The sequence below is a fragment of the Marmota flaviventris genome, chromosome 1 (genome assembly GCF_047511675.1).
Source record: "Marmota flaviventris isolate mMarFla1 chromosome 1, mMarFla1.hap1, whole genome shotgun sequence".
Classification (NCBI taxonomy): domain Eukaryota; kingdom Metazoa; phylum Chordata; class Mammalia; order Rodentia; family Sciuridae; genus Marmota; species Marmota flaviventris.
This window is the reverse complement of record NC_092498.1, coordinates 203,411,954-203,438,715: the sequence shown is the minus strand read 5'-3', so window position 1 is coordinate 203,438,715 and position 26,762 is coordinate 203,411,954. Positions and strand designations below refer to the sequence as shown.

Below are 26,762 nucleotides of genomic sequence, written 5' to 3'. Positions count from 1 at the left end.
GCAACAAAAGATTGTTTTACACATTTGAATCCAAATATACATAAGAAAAGTTTTTTTAAAAAATGTATGCATGAGCTGGGCTCAGTGGTGCATGCCTATAAAGCCAGCCTTAGCAACTTAGTGAGGCTTAAGTAATGCAGCAAGGTATTGCCTCTAAATAAAATGTTTTTAAAAATGAAAAGGGTTGGGATGTGGTTAAGTGCCCCAAGGTTCAAGCCCCATGCCCCTCAAAAAAGATCATGACAACTTGGAAGTCAGTTATTGTTTTGCTTTATTAGAGAAGTATAAATTTATAATTTCTTCATTTTATCTTTAGAGTTATGCCCAGACAAGTCTTCAGTATATCCAGGGACAGCAGATTTTCACAGCTCACCCACAAGGAGTGGTGGTACAGCCAGCTGCAGCAGTGACTACAATAGTTACACCAGGGCAGCCTCAGCCCTTACAACCAGTAAGAAATATTTCAGTTGCTAAAACTCTCATTGGCTGTCTACCTTGCCTTTTTGAAGGTTGTCATTGTCTTCTTCTTCTCCCCCTCCTCTCCCCTCCCCCTTCTCCTCCCCTCCCCTCCCCTCCCCCTTCTCCTCCCCTCCCCCTCTCTCCCTCCCCCTCCTCCTGCTCCCCCTGCCCTCTGTTTTCACTTTATTCTTTGTATTTTATTTTTTGTAGTCACCAGTTTCACTTGATTTTCCTAAGAGTATGCACTCAACCATTCTGTCAAAAAAAACTTTTAAAAAAATTCTGTGAAATTTGTTTGTTTTGATACACACACACACATACATATACATGTATATAATCTCCTAGGATTCTTTTTGTTATTTACCATGACTCATGTTGTATTTTTAATCCTTGATGAATTTTTTCTAGACTGTCTACCTATTGGCATTTACTGAGTACTAGAATATGATAATAATCCATGGAGGCACCATGAACTAGGCTGGGGTTTAGAATTGTGTGGCATGTTTCACCGCATATGTTGTATAATTAAAGAACCTTTTGATAGTTTACAATATAAACAATTTTGGTGAAATCTTGAAGTATTATTGTTTGGGGATAAAATGGGAAATAAGAGGTTGGCATGGGAAGCAATTGAAAGACTAAACAGAAGAGTAACGTGATCAAATTAGCAAATTTAGAACACTTGATAGTTCTGGGGAAGTTTCTTTCAGCAATCTGGCAAATAATGGTGACTTTAAACCATAGTTAGCAGAGATGGAATAAAAATAATTGTATGTGAAGCAATTGGAGAGTAATGCAGAGAGTACTTACAGGAGGTATTTGAGTACTTTCTCTGAATTGGGCCCTTCTAAGCATTTTAAATATGAAAATTTCATTTCTGTTCTTATAAGCTGACATTCCAAATAAAGATGATAGTCATAATGAATAAGGTTAAAAGTAGTCAAGAGTTTAGTGTTATGGAAGGTACAGATAAAATGTTTTAGAATTGGGTGAGGAAAAGAATTGTTTTCAAGTGGAAGAAGAATTAGTAATTTAGTAAGTACTAAATGATTTGAAAATTCTTAAGTGGCACTGTTTTCAACTTAAAAAAAAAAAAAAAAAAGTACTAAATATTATACCCCGCTGATTACCTGAATGGACTTTTAGATAGACCTCTATCTTCAAAACAAAAACAAAATATTGAAAAGCAAATGTGATAGCATGTTAATATTTATGCATTATGTTTTTTTTTTTCTGTACTTTTTTTCAGGTCTGAAATTTTTAACTATGCTTTTAAGATCTTAATGCTGTATTTTGAAAAACATAAAAACCTTATAATCACTGTAATGGACTAAAGTGTTTCCCTATAATTCATTGTTGACTGTATTTGGAGATAAGGCCTTTAATGAAGAGTTATTTAAGGTTCAATAAGGTCATAAGGGTAGGGACCTATAATACAGTAGGACTGGGTGTTCATATAAGAAGAGGAAGTTAAAACAGAGGATGCTTCTAGAAAAAAAATATGTGAGGACACTGCAAAAAGGCAGCCATGTACAAGCCAATCAGAGAGACCTTGATCCTGGACTTCCAGTCTCCAGAACTGGGAGAAAATTAGTCTCTGTTGTTTATGCTACTCAGTTTGTGGTATTTTGCTATAGTAGCCCCAGAAGACTAATATAAACACCACATGAATTATATATACTTCGTTGTTTCTTTCATGTAAGCCAATTAATGAATAATAATTTTTTTCAGCTTTATCTTTGTTCCAGCAGTTAAAGATGGAACCAGAGACCTCATACTCAAATAAAATGTGTCACTTTGAAGGAAACGTAGATCTTTGAACATCCTTGTTTTGTACATATTCCAAATACAGTCTGAGTGGGGTTAGGGTTTCAACATATGAATTTTTGGGAAACACTTCAGTTCCATTACAGTGATTATAATGTTTTTATGTTTTTCAAAATACAGCATTAAGATTTTAAAAACAGGGGGCTGGGGTTGTGGCTCAGTGGTAGAACACTCGCCTAGTACAGGTAAGGCCCTAGGTTTGATCCTCAGCCCCACATAAAAATAAATAAATAAAATAGGAGTATTGTCCAACTACAACTAAAAAATAAATATTTAAAAATAAAAGATTTTGAAAATATAGTTATAAAATTTCAGACCTACAGAAAAAACATAATGGATAAATATTTGCTTTTCAGACTGTTTTTGTTTTGAAGATGAAGGTCTATCTAAAAGCCTATTCAGCTTATCAGTTTTGAATATGGAAGTCTATCTAAAATACTATTCAGCTAATTAGTATGCTGAAGTTATATGCTGTTTAATACTGTTTTTTTTTTTAAGTTGGAAAATACTGTTCTAGATGATAAGCTGCTAAATATTTTTTAATGTGATATCTTAGACGTGGTGAACTTGGAACCACTGCCAGTTCTGATAAATACCTGAAGCTCTTTTTTTTTCTTCTTTTTTTCCTGAAGCTCTTAATATGTAGTATCTTTATCCATTTCCCTGATTGCACCTTTCTTTTGCCCTTTTTTTTTTTTTAAAAGAGGAACTATATATACATCTTTAAATATTCATTAAGTGGACTATTTTATATGATTGAGCCAAATTGAAAGTGATGTCACTGATCAAAAACTTGTGTGTGTTTTTAGCCTGAAATGGTTGTGACAAATAATCTGCTGGATCTGCCACCCCCGTCTCCTCCCAAACCAAAAACCATTGTCTTACCTCCCAACTGGAAGACGGCCCGAGATCCAGAAGGGAAAATTTATTACTACCATGTGATCACAAGGTAAGAGAGGTTATATGGGTATCCCCAAATCTGCTCATTCTTATTCGATGAAGCTGTCACAATAAGGGAGTTTTATTATTGGCTGCCCATTGTGCTGGAAGGCTAGTGAATTAATAGAATCATGTTTTAAAATGTATGTCAGACCTTAGATTTTAGCCTTTGTTTTTGATACACTTTTTCTTTTTTTTCAATAGTTTTGTTTATTTTTATGTGGTACTGAGGATCGAACCCAGGGCCTTGAAGGTGCTAGGCAAGCGTTCTATCACTGAGCCACAACCCCAGCCCTTGATACACTTTTAATCTGTAAGACTCTTTTGGAGAAAACTAAGGGGTTTTTAAAAATGGTAGTGACTTCATCTAAAATTATACCTATCAGGGATCATGAGCAAAACCTCTCTGTAAAGGCCAGAAGATATTTAAGCTTTACTGTCCAAGTAATTCTTTTTGGTTACCAGGTATTGAATCCAGGAATTTTTAACCACTGAGCCACATTCTTAGCCCCTTTGTTATTTTTGATTTTGAGACAGGGTCTCACTAAGTTGCTTAGGACCTTGAATTTGTGATCTTTCTACTTCAGCCTCCTGAGTCACTGGATTATAGGCATATGCCACCATGCCCAGTCTTTATTACTGTCATAATTACTCAATTCTGCTGATGTTGAATAAGCAGTTATAGACAATATATGTATATGGTTATGACTATGTTTCAGTAAACTTTGTAGAAACAGGTGGTAGAGTGGTAGAATAGCTTTGATCCATGGGCCATAGTTTGACAACTCATATATATTCATATATATATATATATATATATATATATATATATATATATATCCAAATTCATTAGGCTTATTTAAACAGATACAGAGTATTAAGAAGGAACTAAAGTATTAGACTACTACCCAGAGATAACCCCTTTAAATATCTTTGAACAGGGCTTGGGTGTAGCTTCTTGGTAGAGGGTGTACCTAGCATTTCTGAAGCCTTGGGTTCTATTCCCAGCAGCCCCACCCCCCCAATCTCTTTAGGTATATATCTTTATGTAGGTCTCTGAGCTTTTTTTATTGATATATAATCTTATGATAATTGTTATGATGCATGTTTTATAGTCTGCTTTATTTACTAATCTATTTTTTTAAATATTTTTTTTTAGTTATAGGTGGACACAATGTCTTTATTTTATTTTATATGGTGCTGAGGATCAAACCCAGTGCCTCAAGCCTGCATTTACTAATCCATTTTCCAGAACTTTTTATCAACTAATATATAGATATGTTATTAACTAGACATGGTGATACGTACCTGTTATCTCAGTGATTCGGTGGCTGAAGCAGGAGAATCACAAGTTTGAGGTCAGCTTGGACAACTTAGTGAGACTCTGTCTCAAAACAAAAAGTTCAAAAAGAACTACATTAGAGCTAGGGTTGTGGCTCAGTGGTGGAGCGCTTGCCTTGTACATGTGAGGCACTGGGTTTGATCCTCAGCACCAAATAAGTATAAATAACTCTCTCCCACCCAACCCCCAAAAAGAATTACATTTATGCTTTGTTATACTTTGTTGCAGTGTCTGCAAATCTTGCCCAGTGGTTTTTTTTTCCTTTAATTTTTTTTAGTATTGATAGACCTTTATTTTATTTATTTCTATAACACAGCCACATTCCTTTGCTTAGGAATTATCTATGGCTGCATTCACATTATAGTTGCAGAATTGAGTAGTTGTGACAGAGACCTTATGGCCCAGAACATCAAAGATACTTTGTCACTCTGATATTTTATTTATTAAAAAAAAAAAAAAAAAAAAAAAAAAGTTTGCTAACTCCTGCTTGATTTTATATATAATTATACCAAATTTTATTTAACCCACTCTGATTGGTAGATCTTCACATTTTTTATGTTACTCTAGCGTTGGACATCCTTACGAACACTAATCTTACTACTACTTCTCATAGATTTTTTTTTTTCCAGTTCTCACACATGATAGGGAAGCACCCTTCCATTGAACTACCTGACCAGCCCTGAGTAGGTGGTGGTTCTTCTTTTTCTTCTTCTTCTTTTTTTTTAAATATTTTAGTTGTAGACGAACACAATATTTTTATTTATTTATTTATTTTTATGTGATGCTGAGGATCGAACCCAGGGCCTCATGTGTGCGAGGCAGGTGCTCTACCATGAGCCCCAGTTCCATCCCTCTGAGTAGATTTTTAAAAGTGGGATTATTAGGCAAATTAGGTGCACATTTTACATTGAGGAATTTTGTCCGTTTACCATTTTTAGAAGCAATTTGCACAAATTTAGACTCCCACAAAAAAAGTACAAAAGTGCCATCTTCGTTATGACACCTCTTCATTTTGTAACTTTAATAAGTGAGAAATAATTTTATTTTCAACTCTGTTATTGAAATGGGATCATCTTCATTAGATTATTGGCAATTTGCATCTTTTATGAGTTGTTTGGGACATTTGCTCGTTTTCTGTCCACATTGTTTTTTCTCTTAATTAAGAATATTACAAATGTTTTTGTTTGTAATGTCTTACAAAGAAGTTTAAATATTTCATTTGGTTGCATGTTTTCCCTTTGTGCTTACTGCTTAGAAAAGTGTTCATTACTCCCATTAAAATATCTTTATAAAATGAGCCTTCATTATGTTCTCACTTAATGGTTTTAAAAGTCATTGCTTGCAAATTTAACTAGAACTTTGTTTTTCAAAACCAAAGAAAGCTTTTAGCATACTATCATTCTTTAAAAATTGAAAAAGGGGGCTGGGCCTGTAGCTCAGTGGTAGAGTGCTCACCTCACATGTGGAAGGCACTGGGTTCAATCCTCAGCACCACATACAAATAAAAAAAGGTATTGTGTCCACCTACAACTAAAAATAAATAAATAAATAAAAATGAAAAGGGTTGTATTTCTTATTTATAGTGTACTTCCGCCCCCCGCCCCGTAGGTTCACCTTATCTAACAACTAAGAACAGAATTTTTATGTATGTATATATATCTTTTCAGTTTCCACAATAAAACACATAGCTGCTTATGGTTCATTTATTACAGTAGTAGTGGTGTTTTGGGGTTTTTTTTTGTGCGTGCGTGTGTGTGTGTGTGTGAGAGAGAGAGAGAGAGAGAGACAGACTGGAGTTTGAACCTAGGAACATTCTACTACTGAGCTACATCCCCAATCCCTTTATCTGTTATTTTGACATGGGGTCTTGCTAAGTTGCCAAGGCTGGTTTCACTGGAGTTCCTCCTGTTGCTGGAATTGCAGTCATGCACCTTAATGCCGAGCCTATTACAGTAAACATCTTAACTATTTTTAAAAGAAGTTCCATAGATCAGATGTAAGCCTCTTCTCACAATCATCATTAAAAGTGTTTTATATCAAATGTGTTTAGTGTTGCTGATTAAAGATTGGTGTGGTAGGAAAACAGAAAACTATAATGATGTTACTGACCTGCCAGATTGGTTTGATACCTTCTTTGAGGCTTTTGATAATTGAAATGAATACCCTTATAACATTACCTGTGACAGTGGGCTTCAGACTCCTGAATGTGAATGTCCTTTCTTCCAATTTTTATCCTATAGATCTAGCTTAAAATCTTTGCCTGCTTATTTTCAAAACAACTATAAACATTCTTTGAGTTAACAGGGCCAACTGAGTCTTTTTCCAGTCAGTTGAATATTTTTAGCAGAGGACACAAGTTTTTAACCTGTACACCTTTTTTACACCGTCAGTCATTAAACTACAAACAAGAAGACTCAAAGCAAGGAACAGGTTTCTCACATGATCAAGGATTTTGAGGGTTGTGTTCTGATTTATTTTGTTTTGCTCAAAGTACATATTAGGTATAAGCACTCTTGATAGCTTTCCCTGCAGAGGGGTAGCATAGGCATACCTACTTTGTGTATTCTTTAGGATTTGCTATATCCTATTTCCAGAAATGAAGAGTCAGGTGAGATCTGGATGAGGTGACAGGACTGTAATCCCAGTGACTCAGGGGCCTGAGGCAAGAGGATTGTAAGTTCAAGGCCAGTCTAAGCAATTTAACAGGACATTGTCTCAAATTTAAAAAGGACTGGGGATACTAGGTATGTAGCTTAGTGATAAAGTGCCCTTGGGTTCAATCTCCAGTTCCAAAAACAAACCAATAGATGAGTGGCCCACAACATGTTTGCCTTTATTGCTGTCTTCAACACTATTATTTTCCACAGAAATAATAATAATAATAATAATAATAATAATAATAATAATTGTAAACAGCTAGAATCATTACTGATGGTAAGATACCAGAATTGTCTCAATCTCCTGGTGCTGACTTGTTTTGCATCCTATTGCATTTCTATTTTATGTATATATGAACAGAGATGCCTATGCTGAGGTACTCTGTTTTCTAGCCATGACGTCATGGCTGTTATTACTTCCTTCTAGGCAGACTCAGTGGGATCCTCCTACTTGGGAAAGCCCAGGAGATGATGCCAGCCTTGAGCATGAAGCCGAGATGGACCTGGGAACCCCAACATATGATGAAAACCCCATGAAGGTGAGTGTGGCTTACATATGTTTCTGACTATTTGAGAACCAAGATCACATGGCTATTGGGATTTCTTTTTTTTCCCTTATTCTAAAAAATATGTGAAAGTCCCCTCCCTCTTTTATTTTTAGCTTTGATGAACTCAGATACACGCTAGCTACTTACTCATTTAAGGGATATGTGTGTGTGTGTGTGCACGCGCGCGTGTGTAAAGAGTTTTGAATAGACCAATTATGAAAATGTGTTATGGCATTAATAACAGTAACAGAAGGCAAAGAGTGACAACAAGAGAAGCCCTAAGGCAGTCATAATATTCATGCTTTTATAACTTCTTTTAGCATATCCTAACTTTTTAGTTCATGTAGATCTACTATATTTTTCTTGATGGTGAGATGGATGGATAGATGGTTTCTTTCCACATGTGTTTTGGCTCTTTAAACTGAATGTTTACTTACATGGATGGTATGATTTAATGATTTTCTATTTTGACATTGTTGGATCTAGAATGAAGTTAAACTAATTACATTTTTTTAAATATCTTTATTTCATTTTTATGTGGTGCTGAGGATCGAACTCAGTGCTTCATGTGTGCTAGGCAAGCACTCTACTGCTGAGTCACAACCCCATCCCCAAACTGGTTACATTTTAAAAACTCACCAAAGCAATATAAGGCTGCCCCCACCCCCTTTAAGATTTGAAGTACAAATAATTTACTATGAAAATACTAGAACAAAGCAGGAAAGAAAACTTTCTCATCTCCACCTCTGACAAGACAGTAATTGGCATTAGAGGTCATATAAATCAAATATTCCATGACTGAATTAAACCAACTCTTTATTCTTTTCACTTAATAATAAGATTCAACTGACTCCAAGGAAGAGGTATCTTTTTTTTTTTTTTTTTTTTATACCAGGGATTGAACAAGGGCACTCAACCACTGAGCCACATCCCCAGCCCAGTTATCTATTTTATTAGAGATAGGGTTTCACTGAGTTGCTTAGCGCTCACTGTTACTAAGGCTGGCTTTAAACTCTCAATCCTCCCCTCCCGTCTCAGCCTCCTGAGCCACTGGGATTATAGGCATGTGCCACCGCGCCTGGTTGGAAGAGGTATCTTGAATGAGACCATATTTTTCTATGTTATAAAATCTATTGAATAATATTATTTTATTTTCAAAATAAGAAGAGGCATTTAATTAAATTAGTAGGGATAGGTGGAAGAGGGAAGAAAGAGCTGGAGTGAAAGATAAGTAAAATAGAAGCAGATTCATACTTTCTTTTATATCAACTTTTGGAGGAATGGTTTTTCTTTCTTTACCGTGTATTAGATATTTGCCAAAAAATATACACAATTAAGTTAAATCCGCATGGAACTTGATAAGATTTCAGATGATTCTCTTAAATCACATAGCTGCTAGTCTCCAGCTGTTGTGCTATCATGTGTTCTTGAATCATTTTAGAATATGTCCAGGACTACTAAGCAATTGCCATTTAAATGATTATGCGTATAAACTTATACACAAACAAGGCCTGGAGATATGGGTCAGTCGTAGAGCTCTTGTCTAGAATGTTGAGGCCCTGGGTTCAATTCCCAGAACCACAAAAATAAAACAGATAAACACAATATACAGTTTCCTCTTTCCAGACTTCTATAGCTATGTTAGCTATATCTTTTAAAAAAAATAGGGACTGAAATTTGTGGTGCAACAGTTTAGCTGAGCTCTGGGGCCAGAGATGGTCACATTGGAGACCATATCTCCTGCTTAAAGCCAAGCTAGTTCATGGGTACTTCATTAATTATGATTCAGTCTTTTGGTTTGATGTGTGTCTACTAAGTTAGGCCTTTCAAAGCAAATGAAAAGTAGGCATAAAGTCTACTATTGCTTATTTAATGTTCAGAGGAAAGCCTTTTTTTTTTTTTTTTTTGTATGAAAATCTAGCTCATCAAAACTGTCAAACACAAAGTAGGAACTGAGAAATAGAAGCCAAAACTGGGTATAGTGATGTACACCTCTAATTCTAGCTTTCGGTAGGCTGAGGCAGGAGGTTTGCAAATTCTAGGCCAGACTTGGTTAACTTAGTGAGACCCTATCTCAGAAGAAAAAATATAGCTCAGTGGTGAGGCACAAGTAGGTTCTTTTTTTTTTTTTTTAATATATATATATATATATATATATATATATATATATATACTATGAATTGAACCCTAAGGTGCTTTACCACTGAGCCACTTCCCCAGCTCCTTTTATTTTTTTTTTATTTTTTAATTTTTATTGTTGGTTGTTTAAAACATTGCATACTTCTTGACATCATATTTCACACTTTGATTCAAGTGGGTTATGAACTCCCATTTTTACCCCATATACAGATTGCAGAATCACATGGGTTACACATCCACTGATTTACATATTGCCATACTAGTGTCTGTTGTATTCTGCTGCCTTTCCTATCCTCTACTATCCCCCCTTCCCTCCCCTCCCCTCCCCTCTTCTCTCCTCTCTCTACCCCATCTACTGTTATTCATTTCTCCCCCTTGTTTGTTTTTTTTTTTTCCCTTTCCCCTCACTTCCTCTTGTATGTAATTTTGTATAACCCTGAGGGTCTCCTTCCATTTCCATGCAATTTCCCTTCTCTCTCTCTTTCCCTCCCACCTCTCATCCCTGTTTAATGTTAATCTTCTTCTCATGCTCTTCGTCCCAACTCTGTTCTTAGTTACTCTCCTTATATCAAAGAAGACATTTGGCATTTGTTTTTTAGGGATTGGCTAGCTTCACTTAGCATAATCTGCTCTAATACCATCCATTTCCCTGCAAATTCTATGATTTTGTCATTTTTTAATGCAGAGTAATACCCCATTGTGTATAAATGCCACATTTTTTTTTTATCCATTCGTCTATTGAAGGACATCTAGGTTGGTTCCACAGTCTTGCTATTGTGAATTGTGCTGCTATGAACATTGATGTAGCAGTGTCCCTGTAGTATGCTGTTTTTAGGTCTTTAGGGAATAGACCGAGAAGGGGAATAGCTGGGTTAAATGGTGGTTCCATTCCCAGCTTTCCAAGAAATCTCCATACTGCTTTCCAAATTGGCCACACCAATTTGCAGTCCCACCAGCAATGTACAAGTGTGCCCTTTTCCCCACATCCTCGCCAGCACTTGTTGTTGTTTGACTTCCTAATGGCTGCCAATCTTACTGGAGTGAGATGGTATCTTAGGGTGATTTTGATTTGCATTTCTCTGACTGCTAGAGATGGTGAGCATTTTTTCATGTACTTGTTGATTGATTTTATGTCCTCTTCTGAGAAGTGTCTGTTCAGGTCCTTGGCCCATTTGTTGATTGGGTTATTTGTTATCTTATTGTTTAATTTTTTGAGTTCTTTGTATACTCTGGATATTAGGGCTCTATCTGAAGTGTGAGGAGTAACTTTTATTTTGTTTTGTTTTTATTTTGTGACAGGGTTTTACTAAGTTGCTTAGGGCTTTGCTAAGTTGCTGAGGCTGGCATCAAACTTACAATTCTGCCTCGCCCTCCCAGGTCACTGGGATTTCAGGTGGGTGCCACTCTCTGTGCCTGTCACAAAGCACCCCTAGGTTTAATCCCCAGTACCAAAAAATATAACAAAATATAAAACAAAAAAACACACATAGTGGTAGTAGTAGCAGCAGCAGCCAAGTAAAAGAGCAGCCTTACATGCCATTCTAAGCAATTAGAACTCCATTCTCTTTCTAAGTAATGGCAAATCCTTAAAGTAGTTTGGACGATCTGACTTTGCATTTTAAAAACTCTGGTGGTGGTAGAAATTGAACTAATTGGAGTTAAGGACTTAACAATGAATCTATTCAGTGCCCAGAAGCACATATTAAAACTGCAGAATCCCAATCCCTAGATCATACTTCCTCCTAGATCAGAATCTAAAGTCCCTAGGCAATTCTCATACACATTTAAGACTAAGTTATAGTACTTACTGTTTGTGATTGACTATTAAGAGAAGTATAGACATAAAACCTTACTATATCCATATTCCTCAGAGTATGTATATTGTATATTTATCAGGTTATTTCTGATCTCTGTCCTGTTTCTGTGGGTGCATGTGTATTTGGGGGGTAGGATATTGGAAGTATTAACAACCAAAACACAATGCTTTAATCATTGTCTACTAACTTTAACTTTGGATCCAAAACCACATTTCAAATCATACAGACATGAGATTAATCCCACTCTTTTTTTTTTTTTTTTACATTTTGGTTACTTATCAGACATTTGAGTTCCTATTTAACATAAACACCGAAACCTGGGGATACAAAAGCAGTATGCGACAAGATTATTGCTCTTAGGGCCTATAGGATGGTAAGTGCGTTAGTCAACTTTCTGTTGCAAATACCTCCGATAAAAATCTTAAAAGGGAAAAAAATTATTTTGGCTCGTGGTGTTTATAGGTTTCAGTTTATGATCACTTAACCCCATTGTTTTGGGCCTGTGGCAAGGTATAATATCATGGTGGAAAGCACGTGGTAGAGCAAAGCTGTTCATATCATAGTGGCTAGGAAGCTAAAGAGAGAGGAAGCGGCTGATTCCCAGCATATTCTTGAAGGGCATACTCCCCAGTGACCTAACTTCTTCCAATTAGACCCTGTCTCTTGACAATATCATCAACTGGTGACCAAACCTTCAACTCATGGTGTTTGGGGAACATTTAGGATCTATACCATAACAGTAAGATTGAAAGTATATATTATTATATGGTTTAGTGGTTAATTACAGTTTTGACTCTAAGGGCTAGAGACATTTATAGAGGGGAAAAATGCAATTTAAAAGGAAATTGAAGAAAACTTGGGAGGGTAATGTGTAAATTAGGCTCTGAATAATAAGAGTTTATCTTCTTGAAGCTTTTCCTTTTGAGTCTCCTATCTGGCCAGCCCTAGCATGACCCAGGGAATTTTGTTCTAGGATCTAAAGATTATCTGATATTTTTCTTGTGCATTTTCTGTAACACCTTTCCATAGAAAAAGAGGATGAAGTAATGTTTTTGATTTTTTTAACTTACTTTTGGGGGTTAAAATACTTTTTTATTTTATTATTTATTTATTTGTGTTTTTGGGGATTGAACCCAGGTCTTGCACATTTGAGGCAAGCAATCTACTTCAGTCCTTTTTTATTTTAATTTAAAACAATCTTGCTAAATTGCCTATGCTGGCCTCAGATTTGCAATCCTCCTATTTTAGCCTCCTAAGTAGCTGGAGATTCCAGGTGTATGCCACTGTGCCCAGCTAACCATTGTTTGCTGTTTTTGTTGTTGTTGTTGTTGTTTGTTTGTTTGTTTTAACAGAATTGTGAAAACTAAAAGTTTTGAAAGCACTGTTGTAACACTTCTAGGCAAAAAATGAAGGATTGAATGAAATGGTATCCTGTTTCGTAAGATGAGAGCCTAGAAAGTTAACAGAATTGAAGCATAGTTAGCACTGTCTAACTATATCATTCAGCAGTCATTTTCTGAAAACAAACAGTAGACCAGGCCAGCTGCTTAATGCCCTATTTATGGGGACTGGGTCTAATTTCCTTCACTGATTCATTGTGTGTGCATCTGTCTATACATCTGTATATACAAAAAGTAACATGTTATAGGCAAGAATATAGTTTCTAACATGCCCTAGAGTTAGTGATAATAAATGAGTTCACAAATTCTAGAAAGGCTGAGTGCACTAAAGTGATAGAATATTCACAGTGACGGCCATGGGAAAATAAGGTGGGTGTGGTAATTAGCATTCTGTGAAAAATTGTTCTCATTTACAACATATCTAAATGTATCAAAGTCAAGCCCAGAATTAGGCTTAAAGTCGATAGATAGTTTTATATAGCTATTAAGAAAATAGATAGCAAAATACTATTAGTTTGGTTTATCAGATTTTGAAAGTTGGGAGAAGATGGGTATGTTTAATGTGTTGACACATCTATTAAATATTGATAGGATTGGGTTTAAAATCTCTTACTTTGTTTTTAAAATTTTTCATCTTTTGTTCTCTTTTTTCCTTGTTTCTTTTGGGTTTAAAATTTTCCAGGTTTCTATTTTTTTCTCTTTTTTGTTGGCTTATTAGCTATACCTCTTTGTTTTACTGAGGTTTTTTGTGGTTGCTCTAAGGCTGTGGTTCTTAAAATTTGGTGTAGGACCTCTAGGGTTGTCAAGACCATTTCAAGGAGCCATGAGTCAAAAACTGTTTCCCGAAACATTGTATGCCTTTGTTATTCCCTTACATTCACATTTCTTCTATTAAGTGAAACATAAGGGAATTTGCAAATGTAAAGCCTGTGCCACTTTTGCCAAATTTCTTTAGTTTTGGAAAGTAGTTACTTTTTCACAAAAAAATGTATTTCATATGTTTATTTATATTAACATGAAAAGTTTTTAATGTTTTTTTGAAATTTTATTCATTCCCAGTTTGAGTTTAATTTATAATATAAAAAATCTTGATAGATATTTCTCATGAATAAAAGCTTTTTGGGGTCCTCAATGTTTTAAGAATGCAAAGGTATTATGAGACCTAAGATTTACAATATATGTATTTATCTCATTGTAGCCTACCGTTGTATCATATGCCACTTTTTTTTATGGTATAAACTTAATTTTATTTTTTATGTTATGAACCCCAGAATATATTACTGTTTTCAGCTTTGAAGTTTGTTAATGAGGCTAGGGTTGAATCTTATTGGTAGCACAGGTTAGCATGCATTAGGCCTTGTGTTAAATCCCCAGTACCATACACAGAGTCTGTTAACTGTTAAAGAAATTTTTAAAACTTCATGAGAAATATCTATTGCTATTTTTGTGTCATGTACAATTGCGCTTCCATCTGGAATTATTTTCCTTTAGCCTGAAGAATTCCCTCTAATAGTTCTAGTATTTCTGATTTACTGGTGATGAATTTTCTGTTTTTGTTTGTCTGAAAAAGTTATATTAAAAAAATAGTCTTAATATTTAGTTCTATTGTGGCACAGCCAAATTGAGCAGAAAATAGATAAAAGGCAGAAAGAAAAGAGACTGTGGTGTTCCCATATACCCCTACTACTGCACATGCATAGCAACTTCTAGTACCAGAGAAGTACAGTTGTTAAATTTGATGAATCTGTACTTATACATAATTAGCACCAAAGACTATAATTAATATTAGGATTCACTCTTGGTATTGTACATTCTGTGGGTTTTGATAAATGTATAATGGCATGTATTCACCAGTATAATGTCATACAGAGAAGTTTCGGGGTCCTAAAAATTGTTTTCTGTCTGTCCTGCTTTCCCTCCTTGCTGTTCCATCCCCAGTCCCTGGCAATCACTGTTTTTACTGTCTCCAGTCTCCATCATTTTCCCTTTTCTTGTTTGTATCTCTCTCTCTCTCTCTCTCTCTCTCTCTCTCTATCTATCTATCTATCTATCTATCTATCTCTATATGTATATTATTCACATATAGTACCTGACATGTGCCAGGGAAGCACTTTACCCCTCAGCCCCAACCCCAGCCCTATGGCAGGGCTTTTGAGAGAAGTAAAGAAAAAGGGGAGGGTGAACCAGTAACTTTATTGAGGTATAATATACTTTGCATCAAACCTAATTGTTTTGGGTTTATAATTCAATGACTTTAATAAAATCACAAATTATTCAAACATTACCACAATTTGGTTTTAGAACATTTTAATCCTCCCAATAAGATCTCATCTCCATTTGGTTAGTTCCCACTTTAGCCCAACCACTAATTACTTTCTTTCTTGATAAATTTGCCTTTTGTGGACATTTTATATAAATGAAATCATACAGTATGTAGTCTTTTATGACTGACTTATTTAGCATGTTTTCAAGATTCATCTTTGGTATAGTATGTATCAGGATTTCATTCCTTTTATGAATAAATACTATTCTGTTATAAATATGTATAACATTTTGTTTATCCATTTATCAGTTGGTGTAATTTGGGTTGTTTCTGCTATTTGACTTGTTAATAATAAATAAATTAATAAATAATGCTACATGAATGAACATTTTCACAAGTCTTTGAACACATATTTTCACTTCTGTTAGGTAAATACCTAGAAGTAGAATTGCTGAGTCATTGGATAAAGTTATGTTTAGCTTTTTAAGAAATTTTAAGTTTTCCAAATAGCTGCACTATTATATGTTACTATTAGCAGTACACAAAGGATCTGTAAGGGATGGTTTTGTGTTGGTGGGGGTAGTGGCTGTACAGAAAGTTACCTAAGGTTAAAACTCCTTAAGTGTCAATGTGCTTCTTGCAAAAAATTATCTGGACATTGCAAAAAACTATCTTAGTTTCTTAGACTTTTTATCTGTGATTTGTCATCTTTACCTTTTCTTGTATTTCTAATGAAAAAATCCAAACCAAAGTCTTCTATTCTTTATTGTTAACCCTTTGGTAAAGAAAGCAGATAGAGAAACAAATGAGCTTTGATCTTCTGCCTGACCTTGCCCTGAAGCACAAGGCAAAGGTTTGGGCTATTGGTCTTTGGGTCTCTTTCTAAACCATAGTCTCTTCCACAGTCCCAATTGGACTTGGATAGCTAGAACTTATTTGCATCTGTCCTTTTTTTTTTTTTTTTTAGAGAGAGAGAGAGAGAGGTTTTTTTTTTTTTTTTTAATATTTATTTTTTAGTTTTCGGCGGACACAACATCTCTGTTTTGTATGTGGTGCTGAGGATCGAACCCTGGCCGCACGCATGCCAGGCGAGCGCGCTACCGCTTGAGCCACATCCCCAGCCCCTGCATCTGTCCTTCTTAACACTTCACAATTGCATTCATTGAGCTAACATTTCAGTAAACAGGAGAAAGATGTCTTTGGGGAAGGTATTTATGTCCCATATTTTTCATCTTTAGGACCTTCACTTAGGAATCCCCTTGAAAGTACAGAGTAAGTTTGTAAGTTTTCATTAATTCACAGACGTGTGAGGTATTACAGATTGAAAGAGATTAAAACTGGATCCTGGTTTTCAGGAAGTTTAGCTAAAAATAGATCTAAAAGGATACAGTGGGGTAATTGCCACAGTATACACAAAATGTTTTAGGAACATAGTGATCATAGTGTAAGAAGATGCATCAGAGATGTTACAAAAAACACAGTTTTATCTATTGTTAAATTAATAGGGTTGAGCATTTGAGATACATAAAGCAGTTTTTACAAAGGCATAAAATCAGAACAGTACAGAGTATATATAGAAAACAGTGAAAATAATTTGTCATGATGAGAGTTTGTTTGTATATAGGGTGGTGAACAAGTAAGGCTTAGATTATAATTCAGTGGGAGAATGCTTGTCTAGCATGTGTGAGGCTCTGGGTTCTATCACTAGGACCACCCACTCCACAAATGGAAAAGTAAGTCAGATTTAAATTTTCTGAGGTTTTACTGTCCTACTAATGTGATTAATAGATAGGTACTTGGAGCCAATGAATACTTTTAGTGGGGGGAGTCAGTCGATTGTGTGTCCCTGTACTGAAACAAGCCCATTTGAAAAACAGGGTCAGTGACAGGAAGATCAGATTGAAGAGTCTTATAATGGTTCAGGCAAAGTGTGGAACTCAAGAGTAGAGATATTGGGGAACCAGGCAAAGACATTTGAGAAGGCAATATTCAGCACTTAGCAAACTAGTGGGTAAGAAAAAAGCAAGGATACCCACAACCCTCATTTTTAGCTTGCATGAGTAAGATCTGACTGTTTGCCCAGTGCATGCCTGTAATCACAGCAGCTTGGAAAGCTGAAGAAAGATTGAAAGTTCAAAGCCAACCTCAGCAATTTAGCAAGACCCTAAGCAGCTAAGTGAGACTCTGTCTCAGAATACAAAATAAAAAGAGATAGAGATGTAGCTCCATGGCTAAGCACCCCTGGTTGCAGCGGGGGGTGGGGGGGGGGTGGGGGTGGCGGGAAGCAACCAACCCACTGTTCATTCTAGGAAATGAAGGAAAGAATAGGAGGAGGTGGAGAAAAGTTCAGTATAGAATTTGAGCTCCCTGTGAGATTCAGAATAGTAAAAGCTGGTAGATCGTCAAGTCTAGGTTTGGGTCAACAGTAAATTAGTGCTTATTGGAAACATAGAAGCATATGGAATGACCAAGGGAAGGTATGCAGTGGATAGAGAATCCTTTGAAGAATGCTGGGTGGTGGTAGAAGCTTTTGATAATGAGGCTAAGCATCTGTGAGAGCCTTCCTTCTCTGTTTTCCTCCAGTATTGTTCCCTACTCCTGGTCATCTTGTACTCTCTTCCATCATCCATCCTGTGGTGAGTTCAAATCTTCTTTTTGAGAACCTCAGACCTTAATCATTGCTGACTGCACAATTGAGAGCAGCTATCTCCTGGCTTAAAATTAACAGTTATGAGGTATACTAGTGTTCTCTATGTTATAGTAAAATAATTATTGTAGAGTATTGGATTGAGGGAGTTGCAGAGGATGGGATCAGGGCCAAGAGTTCTTTCAGTTGATGATCTCATTTTTGGAGTCAGGTCAGTTTGCAAAATAATTTCATAGAAATCACTTACCAGTCATGAAGAACTAAGAAATCACATTTGAGGGGGATTGTCGGAGCCAGAGTGCAGATCTCTGTGATTGTGTTGCTCAGTCAGGATAACCTGTTCATCAGTTGGGGAACCAGAGAGAAATCCTAGGTCTGCAATACTCTTAGGCCAGATACACAGAGTAGGAGGCCCACTGGTTCCTAGTAATGTGTGCACTGCTATTACTGGGGATTGAACCAGGTTCTTATGCATGCTGAGGCAAGCACTACCACTGAGCTAGGCTAAGCTACCTCCCATCCCTTTTTTTTTTTTGGTCCCCTTTCCTTTTCTTTTGGCAATACTGAGGATTGGGGCTTAACCAATGATTTTGTTATGCAACTCCAAAGCAATATATTTTCAATATCATCTTTTTTTTTAGAGAGAGAGAGAATTTTTTTTAATATTTATTTTTTAGTTTTTGGTGGATACAACATCTTTATTTTATTTTTATGTGGTGCTGAGGAACAAACCCAGCGCCTCATGCATGCCAGTCAAGCACGCTACCACTTGAGCCACATCCCCAGCCCAAGTATCATCTTTCTTAACCTTTTAATTAATATACATTCAGATTTCTGTGTCTCAGAATTTAGGTTGAATTGTATCTGTAGTGTTTCTAATGGCTCAGCTCCTCCTTCTGGATGTGTGCTGTCCCAAAAGATATAATTCCTCATTAAGTAATCCTTTAGGTTTCATGTTCCAAAAAGTATTTAATTAAATTCAGGGAAAATTGAACTGTCACGGGTAACTAATTAAAACAAATAAAAAAATTTTTAATTAATTAATTCAGGGAGAGAGAAACATTAGCTGAGTATATTCTCTCTCTTGTTGGGACCCATTTCTAGAATAGGCCATACTCCTCAGTTTTAGGGCACATGGACTTTGTGATCTAGTTTTGTCTGTGTGTGTGATTAAGGATAGAGTTTGTATTTGTTGTATTACACAGTGTGCATATGGGCACCAGAGCCACCCAGTAAGCTTAAGGCCATTGCCATCTAAGTCACAAAGACTCAAGATTCACTTTAAGACCAGATTTTCAGGGAATCCAAATGTACCCAAATGAGGAAGCAGCTTCAGTTTCTAAAAGCAGTAGGCTCTGGCTTTCTGCCAGACCCTTTTGTGTGTTCATTTCACTGTGTGCTCCCTTCTGGCCACTGCTTCTGTAGGCTCCCACAAAAAATATTACACTGACTAGTGGCCCCAAATGAGCCAACATGGAGAAAAGGCAAATTAGTTACTGTTGAGGTCGTGGGAACACTTTGTTTTTTCATGTATCAGAGTCCCACCCTGCCATCTGGTGGTTTTCTTAAATCTCAGTGAGGCAACTTGCTATACAGGCAGATACCTGTGAATTATCCTGTTACATGTTAGGGACCATTGGTCCAGTCTCATGTCTTTTCTGGTGCTAAAAGATTTTTTTCATGGGCAATAGGCTTTTGGAGAAGTGAATAGCACCACTTAGTTTTATTGTTAGAAATGCTAAAAAATGCTTGGGGCAGTCCCAAGGTTTTCCATGTCAGTAACTAGCGCTATCCTCAGCTCTGACACCAACTCGGCTCCTGGGCTTGGCATTGGGCTCCTATAAGTTTTCTGAAACTGTTTCTCATGCCATTTACAGTCGACAGACCAAGAAGAATGGGGTTCATGAATTTTAGTACTCCCAGGAAAACTTCATTTTGGTTCAAGATTTTGTTGTTGTTGTTCATGATTTCCATGATGGAAGTTTAGGCTTCCTTCATATGAACTTTTTCTTTCTCAATCGTAATTGTTTAGCATTCAAAAGGCCAAATAGAGGGGCCTCTTCCTGACAGAGCTCAATGGATAGTGTTCTATAACTCTTTTTAAAGTTCACCCCAACTTCATCAAGTCAGGGATTAAATTAGAAATCTAGTAAATCTGTATTGGATTTATCTAGCTTTCTGAAGACATCCTATTCAAAGAAAAGCAGGACATTCCTGTGTAGACAGTGCCCTCCCTGAGCCTCTGGCCTTTTCCATAGGATGAGGAACTCTGAGCTAGTTGTTATACCTAAAGGCCCTCTCTGTACTTCTTGCTGTTGCTACTCATGACTGAAATCTATAGTAGAATAGCAGGTGAAATTTTTAAGTTTCCTTGTCTTTTTCACATAATTCTTTTTTAGGAGGTAGGGGTAACCTGAAATTGAACCCAGTGGCACTAACCAACTGAGCCACATCGCCAGCCCTCTTTATTTTTTGGGACAGGGTCTCACCAAATTGCATAGGGCCTCACTGAGTTGCTGAGACTGGCCTTGAACTTGAGAAATTCCTATCTCAGCATCCTGAGCTACTGGAATTACAGGCATGAGCCACCATGCCTGGCTTCAAATAATTCTTGATGCCTTGCTACTTTAGGTCTTATTGTAGAACACACCTATACTTTCTACAATTGAAAAAAAAATTTTTAAATCTCAAACATTTGAAAATAGAATTACCAGTGAGTTTTTTTTTTTTAATTTCCAGAAAACAGAAATAGTATCTGTATGTTGTTTGTACCCTATCTCCCAAACCTAAACATCTCCAGTATCCCATCACCATAGAAAATAAGTCGAAAAACAGAAAATGTGTAAAACTTATATAGCAAATCAGAGAAAGCTGATTTGTAGCAACCCAAAGCCAAGGGAGTATCACTTTGCTTGGGAACCACTCCAGAACAGAGAGAATTAGGCAGTTTCTTCATACTGTTTATGGAAATGACAGGAATAGACACAAAGGCCAAAGGGGGGATTGGTTGGGGAGTCTAATAAAAGTTTCTCTGCTCTGGTTCCCTAACAAAAGCATGAATTACCTATAATACCAGCTGTAGCTGTTGGATCCTTCCAAAGTAACTTGTGTATTCAAAGGCAAAATGAATGTTCATAATTCTTTTCCACAGAAAAGCACATTTATTGGGAAGGGGCTTAATGGCTAATGGTGGGAAAGGTTTGAGGAGATGGCCTGCATGGCAGTTGTTCTCAATGCCAAAGCTGCTACCCATCACTAACTCTTGGCAGTATCTGGTTAGGGGGAACTTGGCAGCCTATCCTCTAGCAGTGCTGCAAGAGAGTGTTTCTGGGTTTATCATCATCATGCCATCTTGGCCCAAAATATATTGTGTCATAGCATCTATTCCTTTGTTAATTGACTTGAATGACTCTCATCTCCCATTGCCCCACCCTCACCCCAATATCACAATGATGCTTTAGTGTTTCCATTCTTGAACTAAGGTACCAATCTCCAAGGATCCTCTCCTGCATGCTAAGATTGTCTTTTATAGTCCAGCCAACTCTGCCTTCAGAGGAAGGTGATGAGTACCAAGGGTTTTCAGTACAGAGTATTTGCCTTTGTCCTGGAACCCTAGAATACCAGAGCCAAGAAAGGTTAAGCTCCTTTAAACTGGGCCTCACTTGACAATGTGGAGAGCTGAAGTCCTTGCAGCATGTTCTGCAGAGAGTGATTCTGAAACAACCGGAAATATAAAGTACATCAAGGATTACTTTGACTTAGGGTAGAGGATTGAAAGTTGAGTCTAGAGCCAGATGACAAAATTTGAAACATAGCAGTCAAGTGGACTCCAGGCCATTCCCCTAAGACAGGACTTCTAAAATGAATCTTAATTCAAAGAGTCAGGTAACCCAAATGGGGGAAGAGAAAAGAGGGTTCTGGGACCATAGGGCATCATTAAACTGACATCTCATGTTAACGCTGTTGTGTTTTCTATTTCTAGACATCAAAAAAGCCCAAGACAGCAGAAGCAGACACCTCTAGTGAGCTGGCTAAGAAGAGCAAAGAAGTGTTCAGAAAAGAGGTAAGGTTTGGTAGATGAGGCTTAAGCCTCAGTCCTTTCCTTTCTGTCTTAAATATATACATCTCCCTTGCCCCCCAAGATGGGCAAGCACATAGGCTTATTAGCTACTGTGTCTTGCTGAAGTGGTGTTTTTTCCCTTAAGAACTCTTCAATCATCTCTTATTGGCCTGATAGGAGTCCCTCTGCAAACCACATTACCCGTTTTACTTGGACAAAGGAAAACTCACTATTAAGTGTTAGGCTGCCTGACTGTATATTCCCTTCAGTGATTCGATTGTGTAGTTATTCATTGATATGGCCCTTTACAACTTTTTATCTCCATAACAAGAGCTCTTAAGTACTAGAGCAGGCAAGTTCGTTCTTTCTTTTCTTTTTTTTTTTTTTTTAAGGCCATCACCTCCACCTCAAGCACCTTGGCACCAAGGCAGCTCCCCCACCCCCTGCCAATACCTTTAATTAATTAATTTATTTATTTTTTAAATGTGTTGAGGATGGAACCCAGTGCCTCACACATGCTAGGGAAGTGCTCTACCACTGAGCCACAACCCCAGCCCAAGAGCAGGCAAGTTCTTGATGGAAGATTTGAACTCAGGTCTTCTGGCTCAAATTCCAGTGTTCGTTCTTTCATCTCTCATTTGGTGGCTACCTGTTCTTCGAGAGATTGAGAGAAAGCAGCTCCTCTTTATGCTATTGGCAGTGTTCTTAGCCATCAGGACACTAAACTCGCCTGCCTCTAGGAATCCAGATTCTAAACTCCAGTCTTTATTCATGGAGGGGGTCATGGTGTGTGGAGAAAAGGACCTACAAATAAGTAACAGCAGCTATGTGGAGAGTGTGCCATGACAGAATTAGGGGCTACTGTTCAGGATTTCAGGAAGGACTCTTGAATAGGGGAGGGTGGAATTGGTTGTATGGATCAAGAAGGACTATAACTTTAGGCAGAAGAATGTACAGAGGCAAAAGAAAGCAACATCTCTTCCAGGACTGTAGCATAGGGCAAATGAGTGATGTTGGAAATGAGGGTGGGTGGTATTATGCTGACTCTTCATAGTGGCTATGTATCTGTGGAAACCATTGGCAATAGTTTAAGTAACGGGTATTTAAATCCTTGACTATATTTGAGGATTGGACTGAAGGGGGGATAGTATGGAGGCCAGGCAACCACAGGGAGGAAACAAAATTGAATAAAAGGTTTATCTAGCTGAGCATTGTGGTACACCTGTAATCCTAGCTACTTGGGAGGTTAAGGCAGAAGGATCTTTGAGGCCAGCCTCAGCAACTTAGCAACACCTTGTCTCAAAATTTAAACAAAAGGGCTGAGGATGTCACTTAATGGCAGAGTGCCCCTGATTCAGTTCCCATTATTGCAAAATAAAAGGCTTATTCAGTCAGGCATAGGTGGTGTACACTTGTAGTACTAGCTGTTCAGGAGGCTGAGGCAGGAGGATTGCCTAAGCCCAGAAGTTCAAGGCCAGCCTGGCACCATGATGAGAGACACACACACACACTCTATGTGTCTGTCTGTCACCTCTCTCTTTGTTTAAAGGTTTCCCCAGAAATAGAACTTAGTTCCATAGTGTCAGTGGTGTTTTAGCTTAATCAGCAGTTCTTTATTTAGTGCCTATCTTGTGGTCCAACCCTGTTCTTTGATCATCAGAAAGCTGAGTTTCAGGGATGGGTAGACCCTGCTTAGGATGCTTCCAGATGAAGTAGCTATCACTGACCATTTGTTCCATTTGTCTCCTGTGAACTTATACCATAAGTACTTCTCAAGAAGACCTGGGGTCTTCTTTCAGAACCACTGGTTAGGACCGACCCATTAGAGATGACCCAGGTAGGAACTGGAAGTGATGGAATGAAAAGGGTCCTGCCAGCTGTCTTCCTCCAGTGGTCATGCTGTGTTTCTACCTGTTTCACATAGGCAGTATGATTCAGATGAAGTATAACATGTACAGACTTTAAGTAACCTTCAAGGACAAAGTGCCTCTAGTTCTTGGAGTCCAAGAGCTGCCTAGTAGCTCTGAAATGCCTGCTTGACTCTGCACTCCCTGTGTTGCTTTATGCTGAGGACACAGTTTGTTGGCTGAAACCTAGGGTTGCTGTGAGAGCCCTGCTGCTGGGTTCCTCCAGCTGCTGTTCTTAGTGAGCCTTTCTTAGTTCATCCAAGGGAGCTCTTTCCCTCTCAGGGCTGAGCCAAGATCATTTTCTCTTACATCTTACTGGCTTACTGGTATTCTGTTGTCCAAATCAGACAACCTGAGAGAAGAAAAGGGAAGGATTGGGTGCTGTCTTCTCTCCTCTCTCTAATCCACCTTTATCCCTCTCTTCTTCCTTCTGATTAAACCCAGAGGTGCTTTACTTACTACTGAGTTATATCTCCAGTCCTTTTATATTTTTTGTTTTGAGACAGGGTCTTAACTAAATTGCAGAATCTGGCCTTAAACTTGCATCCTCCTTTCTCCACCTCCTGAGTTGCTGAGAATATAGGAGTGTGCCAGTGCATAGGGTACTTATTACCTTTTTTATTACCTCAGCACAACTCCCTGTTCTTTCTGTACTGTTGAACAGCGTGTTCCCTTTCCTATACCTGCAGATGTCTCAGTTCATCGTTCAGTGCCTGAACCCTTACCGGAAACCTGACTGCAAAGTGGGCAGAATCACCACAACTGAGGATTTCAAACACCTAGCTCGCAAGGTATTCCCCCTTCTTCTGGTTTATCGGTGTTCTTGGCATACTGTGTACCATATAAGATGCTTTTCTTCATCATAGAAAGCGTGGTTTTACTTGCTAGATGCCAGGGACACAGAAATGGGAGGGAAGGTTTGGCAAAGGGAGCACTTTACTTAAAACCAAGAGTTCTTTAAGAAACTTGTGGAACTAAGCTTTTCCTCTCTGGTGACTCTAGCACAGCCTGCCCCCACCTACCCTTGTTGACTTCCTAGTCTCAGTAAGAGAGGCCTGGAAGCAGCAGGCTGGGTTACCCACCCCCTCAACTCATTCCCACTCTGATGGTGGCTTGGTCTCTCTTCCTGTGCCCTGGACAGCTGACTCATGGCGTTATGAATAAGGAGCTGAAGTACTGTAAGAACCCTGAGGACCTGGAGTGCAATGAGAATGTGAAACACAAAACCAAGGAGTACATTAAGAAGTACATGCAGAAGTTTGGGGCTGTTTACAAACCCAAAGAGGACACTGAATTAGAGTGACTTATGGGGCCAGGGTGGGAGGATAGGTGATCAGGTAGGGCAGACTCTGGGAAGTGGAAATCCTGTGGGCCTATTTGCCCCACCCCACTGTCAGAGCTGTGCTACTGGTGACAAATCACCCTGAGGAATTCAAACTGCAACTGTCAACTGAAAGCTACAAAAACAAGCTCCATCTACAAGTGACCCCTAGTCGTGAGCTAATGGGGTGTAGTTAGAGGCTGTCAGAGACAATGGCCTAGGGAAGGCTCTGGCCAGACCTGACCCCACTTTCAAACCTGGGTCTCCTCCTTGGCGGTGCTGTCAGCGCACAGACCCATGCGCATCCCCACCCACGACCCTTCCCCTGACGATCTGTATTATATTTTAATGTATATGTGAAAATATTGAAAATAATTTGTTCTTTCCTGGGTTTTGTTTGGTTTTTGTTTTGCTTTTAGCCTCTATGTGCTAGGATCACAGGAAGACTTTGTAAGGACCGTTTTAAGTTCTCCTGCAAGGTTTAATTTGTTATCATGTAAATATTCCAGAGCAGGCTGCCTTGTGGTTTTGGCTAGCCTTGTGCTATGTTGATAAGATTGATTTACTGCTTAAAAATCACTTTACTTTATCCAATTTTTACTGAACTTTTTATGTAAAAAATAAAATCAATTAAAGAACTTGGCATGTGTGTTCCCTAAAGGTTAATCTAGCATGTTTGTGTGTAGTGAGTGCTGTCACTGGAAAGAGAGAGGGGATGTAGCAGCCAGTGGTGTGTGAAGTCCAAGATTAATCCTTGCTGCCAGGTTTTATTACAGGCCTTGTTTCTCATAAGTCCCACTGCAACTGTAGCATACATTTGCCTGGTGACTGACACATGTGAGCTTTGGAACTTCTCGCTACATCTGTGTCAGGTCAACTTGTTTAGGCATTCCAGAGTAGAGGAACTGACTTAAATCCTCACTGATGCTGGGCTTCTTTCCAATTGAGGGTCAGTCAAGAGAAAGGTAAATGTGTCTTTTTCCTGGCTGGAGAAAGGCCTTGGACCTCTTCCCTCTGAAGACATGATTTCTCCCAGCCCAATGGAATGCTCATCTGATCTTTGGGTTCCCTGACTTCCCACTTTGTCCTCTGACATTGGGCTTTGACACCAGAGGTGTACTTGGAAGGGGTACAGTGCACAGGTTGTGGGGAGCAGATACAGGGCTTGATGGCAGCCCCTTTCTTTTGATGACCAGTTGTCTGAGCAGTGAGGAGGGTCTAGAGCTTGTAGCCAGACGAGGGCCCATCTCTACAAAGGGGCTGTTCCTCACCATGTTTATTCTGCTCACTGCAATAGTACCCTTGGGGAAGAGACAAGGCCAGACTGTGGCTTGTCATATTGTGGATGAAACCAACAGAAATTAAAGTACTCATTGCCTGCTAGGTATTGTGCTGAGAACTTTGGAGCTCAGGTTGTGCTCATTCAATCTTTACAA

At 38.0% G+C, this 26,762-nt stretch overlaps 1 protein-coding gene across 2 annotated transcripts in view; it reads left to right on the top strand.

The window, feature by feature from the left end:
* Positions 1–25,964, top strand: part of Setd2 (SET domain containing 2, histone lysine methyltransferase) — an 84,877-nt gene extending 58,913 nt beyond the window's left edge. The window contains exons 14-19 of one of the 2 annotated variants that reach the window (XM_027932172.3): positions 317–451; positions 3,096–3,235; positions 7,652–7,763; positions 22,021–22,101; positions 24,695–24,796; positions 25,147–25,964. In XM_027932172.3, the coding sequence (XP_027787973.2) occupies positions 317–451; positions 3,096–3,235; positions 7,652–7,763; positions 22,021–22,101; positions 24,695–24,796; positions 25,147–25,308 (732 nt within the window). In that variant the 3' untranslated portion in view covers positions 25,309–25,964. Of the gene's footprint in view, positions 1–316; positions 452–3,095; positions 3,236–7,651; positions 7,764–17,974; positions 18,028–22,020; positions 22,102–24,694; positions 24,797–25,146 lie in introns of those variants that run through there. The other variant, XM_027932173.2, reaches the window with a different exon arrangement.
* The last annotated feature ends 798 nt before the right edge of the window (positions 25,965–26,762 follow it).